Below are 24,175 nucleotides of genomic sequence, written 5' to 3' on the forward strand. Positions count from 1 at the left end.
CATAGATGGATAGATTTTCAAAACTTGTTTTTATGCATTTTTAGTTTCCAGATCTGCCCGATTTGACCCACTCGGACTCTTCCTGAACATAAATATCCCATTCCTCTGGGCATACCCGTTCGTCTTGATTCCATTACTCATCTACTTCGAACTCGATCCGACCTATTTCTTTATCAAATATGTTCTCCGCCTGGAATTAACGACATTGTCCGCTCGCCTGCTCACATGTATGCCTAGATTTCTTCACTCAAAACAAAATCGCTAAAAAATCGCTACCGGGCGGTGTCTATATATGACCTCACCGATTTGGTAAGAATTTTGCTACCAGTTAGTAGGAAAAAGTTTTCACTCCGTGTTAGTAGCAACTTGACACAAAATTGTAGCAAACTCACTTCATTTCGTAGCGTAGCAATGCACATGATTTTGTCAGTGCCTTACCGTTTAGTAGCAGATTCATACTCTCTGGATGCATTATTGCTACCATATTATGTGAAATTGCCACAACTAGGTGACAAATAAAGCATTCACGGTAGCAAATTTTAGAAACAATTTATTTATTTCATTATTACCATATTATAATAAAATGATTTTAATACAAATTGACTTACATATGATCAATACTTAATAATACTTGGGAAAAATTATCAGCCTTAAATTTTTACCTACCTAAATCCAATTTCAATTGTATTTGATGTTTGGTGAAAGCCCCCGAGATTATCTTGAGATTCTACAATCACCAAAAAGTCACTTACATCATAAATTTTAAAACAAAAAATAAGCTAATAACTATAACTAAATTTTGCAGTAACTTATAGGAGAAATAATGTTTTCGGTGGCTTCCAAAGTAAGCTCGGTTTGTACTTGTCCTTCTCCAGTGACAATGATCATAAGTACATATTTGGCGAGATCTATTGATGAATTAATGTTAGTATTTACAGAAATATTTAAAATTACATAACAAAATATTTAAATTTGATACGATAGTTGAGCTTACCTGAATTCCGGAAATAAAAAACATCCCAACCGATAACAATGAATTATTTATTTGGCACGAATTAATTTCCATTGCTGCAGCTGTATAAAAATGGAGTAACTGCCAACGAGACGAAAAGTCACGCTACTGTTCTTACTACACTGTGTGAATCCAACACAGTGCGGTAAGAATCTGACAAAGAATTTGTGTGGAAATCGTTACGACGGCCAACAACAGAATTGACATAAAATTGTAAAGATTTTATAAACTTAAATGCTATAATCCGGAGAAGATTTCTTACCGGATTTCGTTAAACTTGCTATAATTAATTTAGAAATGTATTTATTTTTACGGTGGCAATTCTTAACCGGCCCAGTGTCAATGCTGATGTCAATTTTAACACAATTACGGTAAGAATAGCCGCTACTACGGCTCGGTAGCAATAAATTTTTAGGTTTTGCTACCACTTTGCTTAGAGTGTTCTCCAGCTGATCCCTATGCTCCAGCTAACTCGACTATTTGCCCTCTTGCCCAGTATGATATCCTTGTCAGCTATTATTTTACTAAGCAGGATTAAGTAATTGGATAAGATGGCATTTTCAATCAGACTATCCCGCTACAGAGCAGCCTCAGACACCAAAAAATAACTCGAGTTGGCCGTAATCCTGCGTCACGTGAATGATTTTTTTACCACTATAACAGCCATTTTAATGGGCTTAGGGCTAAATTTGTCCGTTTTGTTTAACTTTATGTCCATCAAAATGTACGGAATTGCACCGATGCCACTCTATCTATATTTTCCTTCCATGGCGATCCTGATCCTGTCAATTATAGACGTCTTGCTCCCCCTGGGAATTCGAATACACGAAATGTCTGTTAGCTTGAAGTGGAAATGGGGAAGGTATCTGGGGCATCCGGTTGATCGAGAATATATCTGCAGGAAAATGAGGGCACTCCAACCGTTATGTATAAATTGTGGTTTGACGGGATTCAAATTTTTCAAACTATCGAAATCAACCAAGGTCTGGTTTTATGAGCAGCTTCTTACCAACACTATCACGGCGTTGTTATAAAATCTGAATATACATTTGTAGCTTAAAATTTAACGGCTTAACAGTTATTTACAAACGTAAAAAAAATAAAACTATCGTGAAAAACTTGACTAACCTAACCCTAAAACTGCTACACATTTTTTTTAGGTTTTTTAACCCTTTCAGCATGAGAAATTGTACATACATGCAAATTCTTCTGAAGTTCAACTTCACATACTCCGCCAAGAACAACCATGCCGCCAGTCCGAGAGAGATTCCCATAAGAATGAAGACTGTGATTAAACTACTTTTCAAATTCTGGGGCTTCACCTTGGCCTCCTCTTTGCTGAATGGGTCAGGGTCGCTATCCATTATCCGCTTGGTGACATTCATCACATTATCTACTTCCACCTTAATCGAATCATTTAACAAAACCTGGAAAATCCCTCCCTCCATGACCGCCTGAAAAAGGCGGGCAACTTTTGAATACCGCGATGTAAAAAAGAACAAATACAAAGGCTGTTTGGGTAGAGAGTCCGCCCCCTGATAAAAATTTTTTTGGGGGTAGAGCCTCTCCAACTTTTGTTTCGTCACGTCGATAATATAGGCCTCGCCGAAGAGGGCGGCCTTATTTGAGCAATCCGTAATCACATCTTCAGCCCACTGATTGACGGTTTGGCGAGTTATGTTGAAATAGTGCATATTGAAGAAATCAGTAAATGTTTTTCTATCCAAGGGAAACTGAGTTGGGACTGGCAATTGCTGGGTAGTCCATAGCCTCTTCGGGTACCATCTCATGTACTGGGTTATAAATTGAATACAAAAGTGGACCTGAGCCTCGATTCTTTGTGGTAAATAGCTTGCGTATAATCGGCTTAAAGCATAGTTGAAAATTTCATAAGTCATCGGATTAAAGACGAGACCATCCTGGGTCTTATTAGAGAGGAAGGTGAAACAATGGGGTTTGTGAAAGTTGCGGAAAAACGTGATGTTGTTGTAATTGAAATTTTCCATTATTGACCTATAGTCCATATCAGTTTTGGTGATGTTCGGATATGTCGTATTATCCACAATTCCTTTGATATTGTTCAAAAATTCGGATGCCATCACTTTTCCTTCGATAGGTGTAAGGGCATCCTTCTTCTCGTTTGTGCAGTAGAGAGATTCCAAGGTTTCAAACGTGGTTGGGGGAAAAGGCGCGTTCAGACCAGTGATTAAGAAACTTATGTACCCGTTACTCAAGACCACGGCTGAAAGGAGCCACCAGATGGAGGCCAGGCGGAAGGAGAGGTTACCAGCTACAACGGAATTTACCGGGGTTGAACCCTCATCAATAATGGATCCCAGAAAAAACAGAAAAGTGCTTGGGGCAAGGTTAAATTTTAGGTAGAATCTGACAAACAAATCCCGAAAAGTCGAGATTCCTGCCAAGAACGTGACTAGCAGTGCCCACGACAGTTTGTCGAAAGGGCTGAAATACATGGAGTACACCATGCCTTCTTCCCTATAGAAGGTGATGTAATTAATTTTATTATCAGCGTAGCTGATGACGGAGTAGGGAATCATGCCATGAAAGTCTCTGATTTCTTCTATCGCTAATGTAGCACCTTCTAGCGAACTCTGTAGTTTGTTTATTTTCCTACAATTCTTATCAAAACTGAGAGATAAATTCCCGCCCAAGTTTATAATTTGCATATATAAGACTCCCAATATCACGTTCTCCTCCACTGAATATTTGGCAGGATGATTATACCAGCAGGGCTCATAGTTTGCGAGGCTTGGTTTAAAAATGTTGTATCAATCTTATACTTGCGGCAATTGAAATTTCTACGCCAAGGAGTTGCATATATGAAGGCTAGAGCGCAAACCTGATTTTCATCTAGGATTAGTATTTTGAAGTTTGTGTAAAGATTGAAAACATTTAATGTCGACTTTCCCCAGGCCTCCCAAAAATTTGTAGATGTGAAATCAGGATTAACTAGGATGGCTATATGATCATGCGTTCTCCTCTGGTGTCTGTATTGGCTGTCCCGGACTAAGCCATCCTTGTATCCGACGTATTTCAATAAGTTGTACGTGAGGGCGTTGGAATACCGCGGGAAGTTGTAGGAGTTATCTAGACGGGCTTTATTGTAGTATGTGACGACGTTCATGCAGGTCCACTGCTTATCCCTGAATACCGAAGACATACTGCGATTAACTGTTACGCTAAATGTTCCCTTAGGTGATTGATTCTTCATTAGAACAATTTCTACCGGAGCTTGATTCGTATGGGGGAGATATTCGGAGAGCAGACCAAACGACATAATTTTTTAGCGACATGGGGTTAAAGGTTGCAAAAGTTGGAACAGTTTTGGTGATGAATAACCACCAAGTTCGAAGATTTTTATGCCGAGAGAGAGTTTTAAGATACAACTATAACATAGGTACAAAGAAATTTTTGTTGTGTAAGACATTTCTATGTCTATTTTTAGAAACGTGAAATGTTGTAAGAAATGTTTAGAAAGGGAAATTATTTACACGGAACTGTACGAAATTTTCGTGGTATTGAGCCCGTTTCAACGAACAACTATTATCGATATTGCATTCTAGAAAAGAAAGGAAATTTAGTTTGACACCCGTCATTAGAGTAGTTAATTTTGATATACATATGCATGCATTTTTAAGAAGACTACGAAACAACCTAACGTAACCTATAGGATACAAACAGAGTAGAAAACCAATAAGTTAAGGCCACGTTCCTCAAACTAGGTTTATTCCTGATTGGTTGTCAACGACCAATCAACGCGTGAGGCAGAGTGAGACTCTCGCTGATCGGTTGTTGACAACCAATCAGGAATAAACCTGGCTTGAGGGATGTGGCCTTAACTTATTGGTTTTCTACGCTCTATACAAAAACGCTAAACTTTACCATTTTAATAGTCGTGATATAATTATTATAACTTTAATTACCTGTCATACTTAAATATTTATATATATATGCATATTCAATATCTAAATAACCATATACATAGTTACATATTTATGTAGATTTCTAAGAATAAGATAAAAATAATTGGAAATTTTAGCTAACATGAAGCGAAGTATGCATACCTGCCCATGAATAAGCATATCTAGCTCAAGCGTTTGGTTATTAAAAAATATATCAAACTAAAATACACATGTCTTACCTTGGTCACGTATGTAGGTATCCATATATTGGAAAAACGAAATTACAAGTTATTGATTTTGGAAAGTTACACGAATCCTAGTTCGTCTATTCAGGTTCGAACCAAAGGCGGATTTCCACCAAGCGAATGCTGATGCCAATAATGTCGGCTGTAAAATCCGTAAACTTTTCATTCCCTATGGCGCTGTTCGTAAACTTCGTAACGCTGGCTAACCATAGGAAGATAGGGATTTGACCCTATCCTGCATAGGGAATTCAAAACCGGACCCTTTTCTGAAAACCGGTTTTCGGTTTTTCCGGTTTTCCGCCTACCGAAACCGGTGAAAAACCGGTTTTTCACCGTTTTTCCAAAATAATATTTTGTGCACTAGACTGGTAGAAAAATTAAATATGTTGGTATAGTAGGTCTAAAAGCCCTTAAGACCAATGGCCTTAAGAACAATGGCCCAACACAAAGATGAACGAAGGTCGTCAAACTAATTAAAAAATACATCTTCTCTAATTCCTTAAAGAAATACGTATATATATGTTAAATTAATGGATTATCTATTAACGTAACATGAGGATGCAAATTAATAGTAAATATGTAACGCAAGCCTTGTTTTATTCTAAAAACTATACGAAAGCACAACCTACACTCTTAGAAATGGGGTTACGATTATAACCAAAAAGTAAACGTATGTGACTCTACCGCCGTAGTTATGAATTCGTGTCGGTGAAACCTCATAATTAGTCGGTGACAATTGTAACTAGTTGGTGACAAATTTATAACTACGGCGGTAGAATCACATGCGTTTAATTTTTGGTCATAATCGTAACCCCATTTATAAGAAAATACTACATTCGTAGGAAATGAGATAATGTGTTTCATCTTTAAGGTTTTCATCTTTAAGGTTTAACCATAGAATAGAAAGAACAAGGAGAAGCACTCTGCTCTTTGTTAAGCAAGTAAGGGGGATGACTCTCCAAGTCACATATGTACGCGACATCGCTTTATGCCCCTCAATGTGAACTAAATGGAAAACTCACAGAGTTAACTCCTACTAGTTTACTCCATCTATGCAGCTATGATGTGACTTGGAGCATCTCTTCCTGTATCTTTATATCTTGTTGGTTAATTATTCGTCGCTAGAGCTAGGGTTGCCGCGGGTAGCGAAAATGCTACCCGTTACCCGACCCGTTACCCGCAGCACAACCACCCTTACCCGCACGGGTACCCGTGCGGGTACCCGTTACCCGCTACCCGTTATGAGAATTAAGTTAAAACCTCACCAGCCACCAGAATAAATTCGATTTAATTAATTATTGGCTCATTTTGGTTGATATGTATTTTGATACAATGCTACGCAAGTAACGCATGCCATACTTTGGTATGGGAATGTCACTAGATGTTTCTGAAACCAAACTTTTTGGCTTACAATGGAACATTTTTCAAACTACATCGGAATTTCTTAGCGTATTATATCAAAATATAAATCCCAAAATTAGGAATTATCGATTATATTTCCCTTAAATAGCCAGTTTAAAGAAAACTATTGGGGGCAGAGTTCAAAGTCCACCATGGTTTCCGTCCAGTGGAGGAAAAACATGAAGAACATTTACTTAAAAATTGAACTTTGCCGACAATATTTTTCTTCAAAGTGGACATTCAACGGAAAGTATTCCTAATTTGTTGGTTGACTTATTAATATGTATACTCGCTAGACAATCTTGGTGTAGCTTGATCAAGGTTCAATCCATAGTTTGATTTTTTTAAATTTTGGTATAAATGAAGTTTTCATTACAAAATTGTATACAAATAACATTATTGCTTTCAATCAGATTCAGGTTTTTCACCTTTAAAGTATAAATTAAAATCTCATCAGTCTTACACAAAAATTCAAGTCAAATTATTACTCATATTTTAGAGCAGGCAAATTATGGTTGAGAAACAATAATTTCTCCGCATTTTCGGGGCGTGAAAAGTATTTGAGACTGCCGTAGGCTTCTGTGGCTTCCGAAAAGACAAGATCGTTATACACCCTAGCTGTTGTAAAATGGCAAATTTTGAAATGGATAAATAATAAATTGACGCTTTTGTTGGTAAATGGACTAATTTGCTGCTAACTTACTTTGTGAACTGATTTATGCCGAAAATTAAATAAAAACAGAACTACCCGTTACCCGTGCGGGTAGCTCTCGCTACCCGCAGATAACGGGTACCCGCAAGAATTGTGCGGGTATGCGGGTAACGGGTACCCGACCCGTTACCCGCGGCAACCCTAGCTAGAGCCCTCACTAACACTATCTCTTACGCATTTTGTATTTACCAATGCTGAGATCCTACCCATTGGTTTTAACGGTTTGCATGGTTACGCATTTTCGGTGAATGCCAACACGAATAACCTTACATACTGCAGCATTTGCACTGGATTTTGACCGGAGAAATTTTTATCTATTCATGGACAAGATTAGCATTTGCACAAGTCGGACCGAACATTCATACTTATGTATGACTTTTCAAAATACACATTTATACAATTTTCAGTCAAAACTTAAAGCTTAAAGTGCTATAAATTCCCGGATTTTTGCACGTGTGTACATGCATAGGTTAGAACAAAGTTCGAAATTTATTCGAAGATATAATTTATGGAAATATAATTGGAAGATCGGATATTAATTTATGCATGAAATACGGAATCGTATAGAGGTTAAAAAGCGTTATCGCAGTGGAATACGAACACGCTGGCTAGTATGTGCAGTCTGCACATACTAGCCAGCGTTACGAAGTTTACGAACAACGCCTAACCTAACCAAACCTTTAGCAATTATAAATAATAACCTAATTCGTACTACCCGTAAATATTTACGTCAACAAACCTACCTACATAGATTCGTGTATCAACAAGCATAAAATGTTCCTTTCGAAGACAAAAAAAACATTAATCAATTCAAGCTTCTTAAATTCGCATATAAAAGACGAAACTTAGAAAATAATGGGTACATGTTTGCGGAATTTTGATCTACTCAATATTACGCAAATTTTAAGCTATCAAACTCGAATATCGTTGGAAGCCGAAAAAACACATATCTATCTTAACTAGTTTACAAGCCAAGTTTCTTAAAGACCGAATTTAAAAAGCTGATGGAGGTAATGTAAAATTTGCAAGAAAACTATTACATATATCTAGTTTCCATATACTCATGGTCAGTTATGAACTAGTCATTATTTCCACAGTATACAACTCCCTTCCTCAGCTTTTTCTATCGTATAAAATAATTGCATGTTCCCTATTAGCAATCCACGATCGAATGAATAATGTGGTTTATGTTACCATTTTAAGTTAAAATGATGGAACGGACTCGTTCATATTACTCGAGCAAACTCGTACATACATATCTTTCATAATGAGGCATCCATTATCTACATAAGGATTTAGTAAAGCTGCAAATTCTTGCGGAGATAAACCGCACGTGCAACACAATCAGCTTTACAAGGTGAAAAATAGTTTCGCAACACTTTGATATAAATCGTGTATCAGTTGATCCATCATTTTTTTCATACAAGGGTGTCACCCTTTCGCAAAGGTAAATTAACATTCGATTACAATGCATAATTTACATATAATAGGTAAGGTACATACGTATGTAACCTCGACTTGTCACAAATGTATTAATCTTTGTCAATTTCGTCACCATCGAAGAGAGTTCTTAACACAAAACTCAACATGCTTTATTAAATCAACTCATTAATATGCTGCATATGCTTAACGGAAGGAAGGTGATTCTAACCAAAATTTCTTAAAGTTTAAATTTTTATTAGGCATTTGTAAATATTTTCAACAAAATTGTACACTCTCAGAAATTTGATTACGAATGTAACCAGAAGAAGACTGGTTATACATACTTTTTTACAACTGAAAAAATTATAACGATTATTTTTACCTAACCTTGTTTGCATTCTACTTATAAATGTAAGCGCCAACCGAGTGTACACACCTGCTGAACCGATTTAAGCGGTGGTACAATTTTCCACGAGATATCGGCGGAAAATGAAACACTGTGCCTGTTTCGTTTAAAATCCTGATTATTATTGCAGGCATCGACAAGCCATAACTCGGCGTTATAATGGCGAATATAGTGATGCGGGTAATTAAGTGATGTAAACACTATTTCACTCGGGTCAGCTTCATAGTAATCTGTAGTCCTTTGAACCTTGAACGTCGCATCGCTCATTAACGCGGATCCATCGTCTTGACTAAGGACGATTCGGTAGTCCTTATGTCTCAAGTAGTACCTGTTCAAAAAAAACTTATTCATTCAAAGTTCATCCAGATTTCTGACTGAAGCTGTTATTCGAACTCAGTCATTTCACATCATCTGACTTTATTTCTTACTTCGTCCCCTATTTATTAAGCATGGAATGAAAAATTAAAGGAATGAATAATAATACTTCATTAACAGTCACTCCTCTGAAATGCCTGAATCTTTGATTCATTTTCATTCAAATCACACGAAGTTCATTTTCATTCACGATCATAATCAGTCAGATGAATGAAGGTGAACAGGTATGGTCTTAAGTAGTACCCGGTATGATACGACTCGATCGAGTAGAGGTCGCTCCTTGCCAGGCCGGGGACCAGTCGCCAGGTGCAGTGGCGGGGCTAGGATATTTTCAGACGTGGGCACCAGAAAAAAATTATTAAAATTACAGTATGCAACTTATTTAATGTTACGATTTTTAATTTCAAGTTTTAAATTCAATTTTCCCAAGAACAGGTATGTAGATATTTATTACCAAATTATTTTTATATCAATTATTCGTACGTCCACATTATTGTACATTCACTCACAGGGAGAGGATGTTGGATCTGGGTCAAGGCTGTTCGCTGGTATATGGCTACGTGCGAAACGCAGCCAGGGATGCAGTGCGGGACAATAAAAATGGGCCCTTGCAGGGCCAAAATTCATATTTGTGGCTGTAGTCACCTGTTTCTGACTTAATCGACAATACTTAATAAAATAATAAAATTTTGCAGTGTTAAAAAATACTTTTTTAAACACTAACTACTGTTTTTCCAAAAACTATTTTTTTCGAATTAAAAAAGTTTTGTTTAATTCGAAGTTTATACTTTTTTAAACACTAGGAAATTTTATTATGGTATTAAGTATTGTCAAATAAGTCAGGGACAGGTGACTACAGCCACAAATATGAACTTTGGCCCTGCCAGGGCCCATTTTTATTGTTCCGGTACTGCATCCCTGGCTGCGTTTCGCAACGTAGCCATATACCAGCGAACAGCCTTGATCTGGGTCTTTGTTTCCGATTTTGACCGCAATAATTTCAAATTTTTCGTGCTCAGAAATAGGCGAACCAAATGTGTTGCACCTTCTTCAATGCACGGAAATATTTTCGCCATTGACGGAGTTTTTAAATACATTTTTAGCCAGTTGAAATTTTTTCAAAACGCCATAAATTTTCCACTTTTTATCCGATTTCAAAAAGAACATATTTGCCCAGAGTGTCACTAACAATGGGAACGCAAACCATGTTCAGCCGAGATTATTTTTGGACCATGTTAGTCTGAAAGACGAGTCTTTAGAAACAACATTTGGTTCTTCAATTGTGCAGATGCGCAAAATTCAGCACATTATGGGTGCCGCAAGTTCGCAAAAAACGCTTGAGTTTTCACGCAACGTCCATCGCGAGCTCAACTTTTTGCCATTTCTCTCGCTCGCTCTCTCACTCCCACCGTGGGAGTCCCACGCCAGGACATTGACCCCCTTCACCACTCGCATTTATCAACAATAAACAATCAAATTTTTATATTTTCAACTGTAACTTTTTGAATTATTCAAACAATTTCGCAAGTTTGTAAGATTTTTTTTCTCATAATGGATACCATCAAAATCACTTTTTCTGTCTTTTCTATTTCCTTGTTCAGAATGCAATCGTAATTAGCAAAAAAATCCTTTTAAAATTACGAAGTTGTGAAAGATGAGCTCGTGATAGACGTTGCGCGAAAAACCAAGCGCGTTTTTGTCGAAATTGCAGCGCCGAATTTTGCGCAAATTGCGAATTTTGAATTTTGCGCAAGTGCCGAACCAAATGTTGTTTTTAAAGACTTGCTCTTTCAGACTAACATGGTCAAAAAATTATTTGGGCCGCACATGGTTTGCGCCTCCATTGTAAGTTATTTTTTTTAATCCACTTTTTAGAAGCCTTTAGTCTTAAAAAAATTAGGCCTTATTTACTTATAAAATTTGGAACTATCATGAAGTTTTAATTTTCATCAGAAGCATGTTTTTTAACTGCTCGGAAACAAGTCCGACCTTTCATTTTTGAAATCAGGTCATAATTTAAAAGTTATCACACTTTGAGGCGACCTTTCACAAAAATAATGAGTAATGACTAACTCGGGAAATCCAACAGTATCCGAACGGTACATTGTGGTGTTACGGGTACGGTTCGGTCAGATTAAAAAATTGAAAGTACGGTTCGGTGCTGTGAACGTTTGTGAACGGTTCAGGTTAGCTCTGCCAAATATCAAATTCGGTTACTTCGAATTCGGAAAAATACAGATTCTCCAGATTTCAAATACGAAACCCGGATTTCATTCAGAAAAGAATCCGGATTTCATTCTGAACAGAATCCGGATTTCGTTCAGCAAAGAATCCGGATTTGATTCAGAAAAGAATCCAGATTTCATTCGGAAAAGAATCCTGATTTTTAAATGGTTAGACTCGTGTTCATTTGCATACATAAAAATGCTGTAAAAATACAAATGTTGAGAAAAGTGATTTTTCTAAATGATTGTTCTGTTAGATATTGTTCATCCTTGGCTGTTGTTTATGATATCCGACAACATACTCAAGTTTTTGAAATGTCATATTTTTCATTCCATCATCTGAAAAATAGTCCAAGAAATTAAGGACATGGGCAGAAAATTTTCGAAAATATTCGAAACATGCAAGATTGGAATTGACTATAATGATGCAACTAATATTTAGTTGCCAATCCTCTGACACCTACCTGATTCGTTCAAATTTTAAGGAAATCGATCATAACAGTAAATAATCCGAAATCCGGATTTGAGAATTCAGAACATTGCAGCCTTAGTGCTGGTCCGATAAAGGTTCAATTAATCGAAAATGTTGAGCCAGATTAAAAAATTAGAAGGATTCGTTCATATATAAGTGCAAGGCTCATGTTCGGGGTAGTGGAGACGCTTTAACTTAGAGATAAAAATCTGTTTTCTAATAATTTTAGATCTCCAAAACTTTTACCGTTTTCTTACGATATTAAAAATTCTTGGGCTTAAAATTACCACAAAATTCGATATTGTAAGAGAACGCCCACCATCTGAGATATTTTAATGATGTTTTCGACAAATCTATATTTATAAGGGAAGCACGAAATTTTACAAAGAATTTAAAAAGTCACTTGTTTGAGAAATTGCACGTGCGAAAGTTGAACGCCATCATTTAAGTTTAAAAACGTTGAAAATACGTCCAAAACTTCACAAGTTATTGCCGTTTGAAAAATTAAACATTCAAATTTGTTCAATTTCTCGCCAACCCAATGCGCCAAGCATGAGGTTTACTCAGAAATATGAATCCTTGGTCTAGGGCCCAATAAGATTCGAAACAACAAGAGTACCCTGAGCGCGAGGAGCAGTTGGGAACATTCCCTTGTCAGATCTCCTTGCTAATATAGTAAATACTGGGTAAACCTCAAAGGAACCCTATAATTGCTACATATATTTCAAGATTTCAAACTACATTTTGTAAAATTTAAATTCCAATTATTCTACGGCTGATTTTGAAAATAATTATTTCAGAAGTTTTCAGGGTTGGAATTGGTTGGAATTGCTTTCACCCAGTTATTTCAAACAATTTAAATATCTTAAAAATTGTAACAAAATTGTGAAGTTTTGCATGTACTGCAAAGTTGGAGAGATTTTTTCAAATACAATGTCCTGCAAATATTTTTTTAATGAAATTATGAAAAATATTGAGGGGGAAAATATTTTCACAAAATTTTAACAAGTACTTAGATCTAATTTTCTAGATTAGCTAGCCTTCCCACATATTTGGATATATGCAAAGTGTGAGGGAAGGCCAACAAGGTTTACTGGTTTTTGTCCACCACAATTGTCTCGTAATTTCATCAGGGTTTGAAAAAAGTTCAATAATATCTAGTGTAAAGGGGCACAAAATTTCACGTGGGCACGGGCCCACTTGTGCCCACTACTAGCCCCGCCACTGGCCAGGTGGCGTGGGCCTCGACTTGCTTCCCTTTTATCGAATTGTAATCCACAGTTTCGCCAAACCCACTTTAGAAAAGCAGGTAGCGATCCGTATACCCGGGTGTCACCACTTGGAGGGATTTCCAATAATTCACCATTCCGCTGGAAGATTTAAGTGAAATTGGAAATTTTAAATAACATTGGCAAACTTAATTAAAATGTTAAAATTTTAAATAGCTAAAAAATCTATACGTGTTCTCAAATTTACTGAATAATCAGGTATACTATTTTATTTAGTGAAACACTTTGAAAATTATGCAATTAAAATTACATACATTGTTAGAAAATGGCTTTTATCCAGAAAGTACGACGTTACTGTCATGGTTATAAATTTGTCACACACTGGTAACAGTTTTCAACCAATGGTAATGTAATTGGAATCTGTGGTGACAAATTTATAACTACGGTAGAGTAATATAAATATATAAATATTCACCTTGGTTATAATCTTAACCGAGTTTCCAAGAATGAATATTTTCAATATTCTTGAAATGTTCGTGAAAAATAATTAATGTGGCCCGTCTTCAGAACGGGCTTTTAGGCTAGTATTTTCTTATTTCCAAAATGAATACATACCTCACATCATTAGCCATTTTACTATGGTGAGTTTCTATACAATTCCCAGTGTATAGTGTGCGCTTTGACTTCTGTCCAGCTACTAATTGGCAACCTGCTAATTTGAATTATATAAAGGTTTTATCTGGTTAAGGATTTGGAGCAGGTGGCAAGTATGGACTCGTTTATATTTCGGGAGCAAACCCGTACCGTGATGAGGTCCCCATTATCCACATATGGATTTAGTAAAGCTGCAAATTCTTGCAGAGATAAAACACAAGTACAGCACTTATGGCGCATCAGTAAATCATTTTTTATACAGGCGTGTCAACCTCTCGCAAAGGTAAATTACCATTCGATTACAATGCATAATTTACATATAATAGGTATGTAACATCGACTTGTCACAAATGTATTAATCTTTGTTAATTTCGTCACAATCGAAGAGAGTTCTTCACACAAAATTCAATATGCTTTATTAAATCAATTCATTAATATGCTGTATATGCATATGCTTAACGGAAGGAAGGTGATTTTAACCAAAATTTCTTAAAGTTAAAATTGCATTAGACATTTGTAAATATTTTCAGCAAAATTGTACACTCTCAGAAATTTGATTACCAATGTGACCAGATAAATACTTTTTTGCAACTGAAATAATTATAACCAATATTTTTACCTAACCTTATTTGCATAAATATATAAACGCAAACCGAGTGTACATAATTGCGGAACCTATGTATTCAAGATTTAAGCGGTGCAACGATTTTCCACGATGTATCAGCAGAAAATGAATGCCTGTTTCTGTTTCGTTTAAAATCCTGATTATCATCGCGGGCATCTACAAGCCATAACTCGGCGTCATAGTGGCGAATATAGTGATGCGGGTAATTCAATGATATAAAGTGTATTTCACTGGGGTCAGAGTTAATATAACCGCTTTGAACGTCGCATCGGCTCTCATCAAGGCAGATCCGTCGTCTTGACTGAGGACGATTCGGTAGTCCTTATGTCTCAAGTAGTACCTGTTCAAAAAAACTTTTTCATTCAAAGTTCAGTCATCCCTACATATTTCTGACTGAAGATTTTCATTCACACTCAGTCATTTTCTATCAAACTCATTTCATTTCACTTCACTTCATCTGACTTCATTTCTTACTTCGCACCATGTATTAAGCATATGGTGAAAAACGAAATGAGTGACAAATCCTTTCATTCACAGTCACTCCTCTGAGATGACTGAATCTTTCACTCATTTTCATCCAAATCACAAGAAATTCATTTTCATTCAAATCACAAGAAATTCATTTTCATTCAAATCACAAGAAATTCATTTTCATTCAAATCACAAGAAATTCATTTTCATTCAAATCACAAGAAATTCATTTTCATTCAAATCACAAGAAATTCATTTTCATTCACTATCATACCCTATCAAAATCAGTCAGATGGATGAAAGTCAACAGGTATGGTTTCAAATATCTGTAGTACCCTGTACGATAAGACTCGATCGAGTAGAGGTCGCTCCTGGCGAGGCCAGGGACCAGTCGCCAGGTGGCGTAGGCCTCGACTTGTTTCCCTTTTATCGTATTATAGTCCACAGTTTCTCCAAACCCAGTGTAGCAAAGCATGTAGCGATCCGTGCAGCCGTGTGTCAACACTTGGAGGGACTTCCAATTGTTCGTCATTCCACTGGAAAATTTAAGTACAGTTGCAAATTGTAAATAATTAAAAAAAAATCTACGTGTTCTCAAATTTACTCAAATTTTATTTACGAAAAACTTTGAAAAGTATGTATGAATACAATTCAAATTACACTTAGAAAATGACTTTGAGCCAGAAAGTAGACATATTTATGAGTGACGTAACTGCCATGGTTACAAATTTGCCACCCACTGGTTACAATTTGCAACCAATGGTAATATAATTAGGGGCCGTCCACAAATTACTTAGCCCAAAAATCGCGATTTTCTAGACCCCCCTCCCATGCCTGGAATTTCTTACCCCACCAACCCGCAATGCGGGGAGAACACTTGGAGAAAATACTGATTTTTTTTTCAATAGGGACAGATATTAAACTAAAAATTATTAATAAACCGTAGTAACGTTAGAAGTAGCTCACCCTGTCATAATGATTTGCATATAACTTTCCACCAAAGGTACGGAATAAGTCGACAAAATAAATTACAACTCATAGATTCTTGCACCAATAGTGCAATATAAACGGAAAAATATTTTTAAAAAAATCCGGGATTATTTGGCACCACTAATGCAATATTTGCGACCAACGGGATCATTTTGCATCATTGATGCGTATGGCATCCAGTTCCCAATTATTTATTGTAAAATTTATATATTTTAGCGCCAATGGTTCAGAATAATCGAACAAATAGAACAGAATTTTGACATAATTTTTGGAGGGGAATAGATGGCCTAATTGTTACGCATTATTTTTAATAACCAATTGCTCGGTACTAACGGTGCTACGTATTCCAAAATTATAGTCCTATCTCGATCTATTCGCTGAATTAACTTGCACCATTTGCATTAACGATTGTTTGATACCAGTAGTGCTCCTCAGTCCTGTAAAACTGGAGCAGGGACTTATTAATTAGCATCAATTGATGCAAAAAACTCGTGAACACACAGACAGACGGACGGACGGACGGACGGACACGAGGAATTCAATAGCTCCCGTGCTACGCAGGGTGAGCCAATAATGATAAAATGAACGATGATGTTACTCAAATCAGTCAATTTACATCACATCGACCTTAGCAAGTTAAAATCATACTTTTTACACATGATAATCATAGAAATCAAATAATTAAACAAGTAATTTCAATATTGACCACCTTCAGTGTAGCAAAAAAATTGGAAAAAATTGAATTTTCCCTGTTTTCAGAGAACATTTTGAAAATTAGTGGGGAGAACACTTCCAAATTCATGTAAGAAATTCCAGGCATGCCCCCTCCCCTCTTTAACATGCGTAACATTGGCACGATATCATTGGAGCCTTAGACCCCCCTTCCTCCCATCTTGCGTTACGTAATTTTTGGACAGCGCTTTAGAACCTGCGGTGACAAATTTATAACTATAGTAGAGTAATATTTCCTCTGGTTGTAATCTTAACCCAGTTTCTTAACTGGTTGATGAATATTTCCAAAATGAACATATACCTCACGTCATTACCCATTTTACTGGGGTCAGTTTCTATACGGTTCCCAGTGTGTAGTATGCGCTTTTAACTGCGGTCCAGCTACTAATTAACAACCTGCTAATTTGAATTATTATATTAAGGTTTTGTCTGGTTAAGGATTTATAGAAGGTGGCAGAGATAAGAGATGCATGTAAATAATCAGTTTTTCGGGACAATGAATAGATAAAAACAGTGGTCTTTAATATCCTTTTAATACTCTCTGGTTGATTTATACATGGGTAGGGATGCGAAATAATTTAATCAACGATACATATGTACCTTGTAATAATTTCGTAATAGTTACTACCGAATTCGTAATGTGTACAAATCTGTAAAGATGGTACTAACGGTTAAAGATTTAGTAAAACATCTTTATCATACATATCTTTTGAACATTGTAGTATAGGGGAGGGTGGGGTTGATACAATATGGGGAGACGATGGGGACCATTAAAACACCGTGGGGACATTGTCCATGTGACCCCACCCTTGCGCGGCCGATAACTTAAGTACACACACCACATTTTTATGTACAAAGTTGATCTTGACTGCGATCGATTAATAAATATTATAATATTTATTAGCCAACTTTTCTGACAGTCTAGCCAAAAAAGTTCGAAACATTTATGCTGCATACATAACTATTAAGAAAGCTGTCGAATGTTCCAGCGTCTCTTTTTAATTTCAAGTTTCAACTCTGGTAGAAAAACTCAAGGTGTTTAAGGATGAAATGTACATACACACAAAATGAATATATTTATTTTATATCAGATTTTTAAATAAACATTGGATGTGTTTTATTTGCATCGTTTTCATCATTCCAATCCTGATTTTGGAATGGAATGAAAATTTTTGCGTTTTATTTGTCATGGAAAAAATCAGGATTTGGAATGATTTTCACCGATGTTCATTCGGAATGAACTTGTTTTCCTTCCAACTCGCGAGCTGGAGTGAACATGGAATGATACGGTTTTTATAGCAGTTTTTCGGCTTTTCGTCAATTTCTTTATGCAATTAAAATAAATTAACTTTATTTTAATTTAAAAATTAATGTTTTCCAATTACAGGGTGGCCCTCAGTAACTGTAAGTGAAATGAAGCGCTGTAGCTTCAGCAGTTTTTGTGTTACAGATTTCTAGTAAATTTTAATGGAAAGCCAGTTAATTTTTAAGTAGAAAACAATTTTTGGTTTTCGAAATTTCCTCCCTCAACATTAATGCAGAGCTGAAGACGCGGTCTACAGCCCTAGATTGCAGCACGCTCGGAATCTGTGGACAAATTGCTCCATTTCGTGGTCAAAGAATTTTTTAAAGCTTTCAGACTTCTGTGAGGCTTAGAACACATCTTTGTCCCTAATTTTGACCGTTTTTCACAGTCCAGAGATTCAAATCCAACAAGGCGCATGACAATTCCCAAGCGGAGATAATGTTCGGAATTTGTTTTTTTAGCCACCCTTTGCTCATTTTTTGCTATATTCACTGGTACTGAGTCCTGTAGCGAGGTCCAGTCGACTGCATTGGCTTGGATCTCATTTACGGGATGTACCCCGGACTCAAAAACGTATTTCAAAGATTTTTTTTCTTTCACGTTCCCCCCCGTTTCGACAAAATGAGGAGAAATTACACCTAATCAGATCTCATCTGCAAAAATCATGACAAAACATGGATAATGGGAACGTTTGAACTTTTCTCTATATTCAGGGATATATTTGACCTATTTTGCGTGGACGAAGTCATTTTGTTTGTTTCAAAAATCCTTCACACTGAAAATCTGTTCATCTGGAACGAGAATTTTCTGTACTATTTTTTTAGCGTACCGCTTAAAGAGAGCTCTGCATTTCTTTAACCCTGTTTTCTTTTCAGGGATAATCAGCATGCGGTAAGTGCTACGTTTCAAAGCCTGAAGTCTAAGGTTCAGTTTGAGCACTCGTTGGATAATGTGCATCTACAATGTCAGCTGTAAGGCTATTTTCCGTTGGAATTTCGAGAATTTTTTCGGATTATAGCCTTCAGCGCCTTCACGATGGGTGTGGTCCTTGGAGGTTTTTAAAAAATCGTTCTTCGACTGTTTTTAGTATATACTGTCCCCATGAACGTTTTTATAGTGCGTTAGACTAAATTAAAGTGAGCGTTCGATTCCTATCACACTTTTCAAATTCACTGTTTTTCTTCGCATTTTTTTGTCAAAAATTATCGCCGGCCGTGTCCTTTCAAGTTTTTCCCTGCTGATATGCTTTGCAAGTAATTAAAAATGAACATGTGGTATTTACGTAAAATCGCACTGGGAATCCAATGCGCTTATCAGATCTTGATTATCTCCAGTGGTTTTGCCGTTAAGAGCTACTTACAGTTAGCATAAGTCCACTAGGTAATTCAAAAAATCAAAGCTAATTGAAATTCTGTTAAGAAATTCTATCAAATTTTATTTTAAAATTTACGTTCCAAAAATGCTGAGATGGGAGTTACCACTGTAAGATTTTCTATTTATTTTTCTAAAGATTTTGGGCGCATCTACAAACTTGATTAAAAATTTTACATATTTAAAATATGTAGCAAATTCAGCCCGATATGTTGATAACTTAACAATGAAGCACATCTTGCAGGACTGTTGTACTTAATTACTCCCTTAATTACTGACATCGAAGTAATTAGTAATTGATTTCAATTACTCAGGAATTTTTCAAGGTATTTAAGTATTCGAAGAACTCGAGAGTATTTAAAATTTGAAGTATTTAATTACTTGCCCAAGCAGTAATTGAATACTCAATTGTTGTGATCAATTACTTAATCGAGTATACTTGGAATAAAATACAAGTCTCCCCCTCCCGAACAACTCAAGATAATCATCTTTTGTTTCAATGTCGATTTCTTTGCATAATCTAGCGTAAAGATCCTAGGAGCAATTTTAAATGGTTTGTAAATCAAAAAATTTAACTACTAACTTAGTAGTTAGATTTTAGAAAAGTAGTTAGTAGTACTAACTACTTTTCAACTACTTTCAGCTACTTTTTAATTAGGTTCATTTAACTACCTTTTACGGTGTAGTTGAATGAAAGAAAAACTTTTACCTACTTTACTTAACCTCTTGTTAAAATCATTGAAATAAGAAAATTATTCACAACAGATTCATTGTAATTCCCCTAAAAACATTACATTCAGGCAGTTGAGATTTTTGCTGAATTTGATCTTGCATTTTATCACTTTCTGAGAATAATTAAGGCAGTTTGCTTCAACTAGAACACCATGAATTTAAGAAGATTTGAAAACCCCAATTTTTCATTAAAAAGATATTTGAGATTAGATTAGATGTAGTTAAAAAGTAGTTGTAAAGTAGTTAAAATGTAGTTGGTCAACTATACCATAGGAGAAAGTCGTTTAACTACATTTTCCAACTACTTTAAAAAAGTAGTTAAATCTTAACTATAACTATTTTTTGCAAAAAATTGTAGTTAACTACTACGAAACGCACAAATTTAATTTAACCAAATTAGTTTGTAAAATGCGTCAAATAAAACGCAAGTTGTTTTATCATCGCAACTTTTCACACCATTCCAAAAATCCGTTTTATTTGCGAGTAAAATCATTCCATTCTCATTCCATTCCATTCTCGTTCCATTCCATCCAAAAATCATTCATTCCATGGCAAATAAAACACACCCATTATCAAATAAATACTATAAATCATTAATATGACAGTACTCTTATATGACACTGGAAGATTCATCACACAAATCCTATTAAAAAATTACCATCTAAATCCTGCCAAAACAAATTACGTTACAGATAACATCAGGTTTATAAAATATGTAATTGCTTAAATACACCCAACTTTTACACATTTCAAATAATATGCAAGTCTGTTTTCTGTGCAAAAATAATTTGATAAATACTTAATCTCCCTCTGCATTGAATTATTTCCAAAAATGTATCATCTTCTTGCAATTAAATTAGCATTCGCCCCACCTTTTCGTGTACCGTCTGGTGACGCTTTAAACAAAACCTTCTTCCAAATTCTCGCCCACAAATCGAGCATTTATACATACCCGACTGGGCTATCACTGGGGGTGTCACGTGGGATGATCTCACGTGGGCGTCGAGTTGCACTTTCTCCGAAAATTTTCTGGGGCACAAACGACACGGGAACACTCTCAACCTGTGGACATTGATGACGTGTCTGTGTAATTCAAACAAAAAAAAATATTACACAATTATTTTCCGCCACATTGAACGTCACATCAGGCCCTTAACGTAAGGGGCACGTCCCCTAAATGGGGGTACAGACAGAACAAGCAAATTATTCATTCAAAGTTCATTAATTCAAGACCTTGAAAAAAAATTCATTCCTTATTCACTCATTCATAATTTGTAAAAAAATATTCATTAATTGCTCAACATTTATTCTTTACTCATTATTCCTTGATTATTCATGTTATTAAAAATTCCCAGTATTATATGAATTTCTCAACTTTCCCTGTATTGAGTTAAAAATGAATGATGAAAAAATATCCATTCACACGAATTGAATGAATATTCAGTCAATATTCATTTATTAAAAAATCTGAATAAAATATTCATTCAAATTTTGAATATTGAATGAATAATTTATTCATTCATCATTAAACGAATGAATGTGAACATGTATACCCCGCACCAAAGACCTTACCTAATCACGACGCTATTCCGTGCGAACTTTCTACCGCACATGGGACAACGATATCGAGATCCTGATCCGTTAATTGGGTATTTGCCTCTCCCGTTTTTCGACCCGGGACCAACTTTTGTCTCCGCGGTTGAATTAATTTCCAGCTTCGTTACTCCCACGTCCAGAGACTTCTGCGGGTTTGCATTTGGTCCTTGACTTTGTGGGGGACCTCCAATGAACACCTGACCATAGAAAATAATCGTCAATAAATAACATCACCCGAGAAAGAGGTACTAAATTTTTGCGTGATATGCCAATTTGTGCCACATGTTAAAAAGCCGTGTAACGCGTTTCAAGACGAGAGAGTCAAAAAATAGGAATTTCTCCTCGAAATAATTTATGCACATACCCTATAAGTTTTTTGTATTTCCTTGGATTTGTTTAAATGGAACGTTCATAACTTACGTCACGCAAAAATGCCGATTTGTCTTACCCCCGCCCTCCCCTATTGTCACGCGTAACACCCCTTCTAGGGACCATCCATGGATTACATCATCAAAAATTCCCGATTTTCGCACCCTCCAATGCAGCGCAAACAATAAGGGATAGGGAATTTTAACATGGGAAAGATAGGAACAACCAAACCACCCACGTAATAAAATGATGACGTAATACATATATGTACATTGAAAATAAGGTAGTAATGAATCATTACCATGCGGAATGACTATGTGGCTCCACCACGTCGGTTACGATTTGTCGTGGAAATGGTAATATTACCATTATTTAATAAGTTATTATTTAATAAGTGCAGGGAAATTCGAATTTAATAATAATGGTATTCACTTCCTTAATATTTGGTAATGAATTTGAATTTCCCTGAAATTATTATTACCATTTCTACGACAAATCGTGACCGACGTGGTAGAGCCACATAGTCATTCCGCATGGTAATGATTCATTACTACCTTATTTTGAGTGTATGTACGTTCCCTTAAACGCAAATTGGCAGGTCACGCAAAACTTTGGTATTCCTATCCCTATTCCTTTCCCGTGACGTAATTTATTGACATCCCCAAATACGTGTATTATATTTTCCTACCTGTGGGTGGTAATTGTCTTCTCGTCGTGGCGATGAATAATTTGGGTCTGGAATAATAATATCACCTAAGGGGTCGTCAGTCGGATGAATAAGGAGCCCTCGAACTTCACCCTCCTCCACTTCTTCCTCGTCGCAATATGAAAAATTGGCAGGAAGCATGTCATCATTTTGAAATTCGACTTTAATCTCTTGCTCGATATCGACATAATCAGCAGAATAATCCCGGTGCGGATGAGGAGATGATAACCTGGTAGAATTATCCGTGACTCTAATGTCATTCTGAGGGCTAGAGAGCTTACCTTAATGGGGGAGGACAAATAAAATTAGTTACTTCATTAAACAGCATTCCCGTTTTATGTAAATAAGAATTTGCAAGGTAAATTTTACGTATTAATTTTTTTATTATCGACGATAATAAAAAAATTAATATGTCATAAAGATAAATTATCGTTGTGTGGAAAAATGGGATAAATATACATATATTCTTACCAGGTACTTCAAAATTTGTCCATTTTACCAACTGCGACACCATCACTTCCAAAGAAGCCACTCTTTCCAGTAGTTCTTCCATACTATTTATTTTTATTTAGTATAATACCTTAAAGTTTAATTTATTTATTTATTCGTTGTGACGACGAACGAAATGTGTATGAATGTCTTTCCCAGGGAAGAGTCACAGCTGATTGTGCGCTCCAGTCCACTCACTCGGCAAAAAAGCCAGAGGGAACGTCCATGTATTACGTCATCATTTTCGTGGGTGATTGGTTTACGTCTTCATATCATTCCCATGTTAAAATTGCATATCCCTTAACGTTTACGTTGGGTTGGCAAGTTTCTAAAATCGAGAATTTTTGATGACGGAATATATGTATCGATAGCCCCTCCAAGTTATTTCAATGAACAGTAGCCGCTTTCAGGCCAAAAAATCAATATTCTGCAACAAAAACTACAAGTCTCATCTTGCCCTGAAGATTTCAAGTCACCCCAAAAAATTTCCCGCCACAGGGGAAAGTGAGAATAAGTTCCTAGAATTCTCTGACGTCCAAAAATGCAAAAAACATTTTGACCTCTTCTTATGACCTTAAGATATATACATTTGCTGGTCAAAAAGTTTGTGAATTCTTTATCAGCATAACAAACCCGACATTTTCGTGTATCACATTCCCCCCTTGGAGAGGGGTCCTTTGGCTTGTTTTATACCGAATAATTCATTCATTCA

The 24,175-nt window shown here is 36.0% G+C and overlaps 1 protein-coding gene across 1 annotated transcript; it reads right to left on the reverse strand.

Moving 5' to 3' along the window:
* Positions 1–17,395: 17,395 nt before the first annotated feature.
* On the reverse strand, positions 17,396–23,621 carry LOC118439018 (zinc finger protein 579-like). The gene is made up of 4 exons (XM_035860027.1): positions 23,446–23,621; positions 22,957–23,255; positions 21,876–22,096; positions 17,396–21,386 (listed from the first exon to the last, which is right to left on the reverse strand). Exons 1-4 carry the CDS (start codon positions 23,525–23,527, stop codon positions 21,155–21,157), a joined length of 834 nt encoding a protein of 277 aa, XP_035715920.1. The 5' UTR covers positions 23,528–23,621; the 3' UTR covers positions 17,396–21,154.
* Positions 23,622–24,175: the final 554 nt, after the last annotated feature.

The sequence above is a fragment of the Folsomia candida genome, unplaced genomic scaffold (genome assembly GCF_002217175.1).
Source record: "Folsomia candida strain VU population unplaced genomic scaffold, ASM221717v1 Fcan01_Sc029, whole genome shotgun sequence".
In the NCBI taxonomy this organism is placed as follows: domain Eukaryota; kingdom Metazoa; phylum Arthropoda; class Collembola; order Entomobryomorpha; family Isotomidae; genus Folsomia; species Folsomia candida.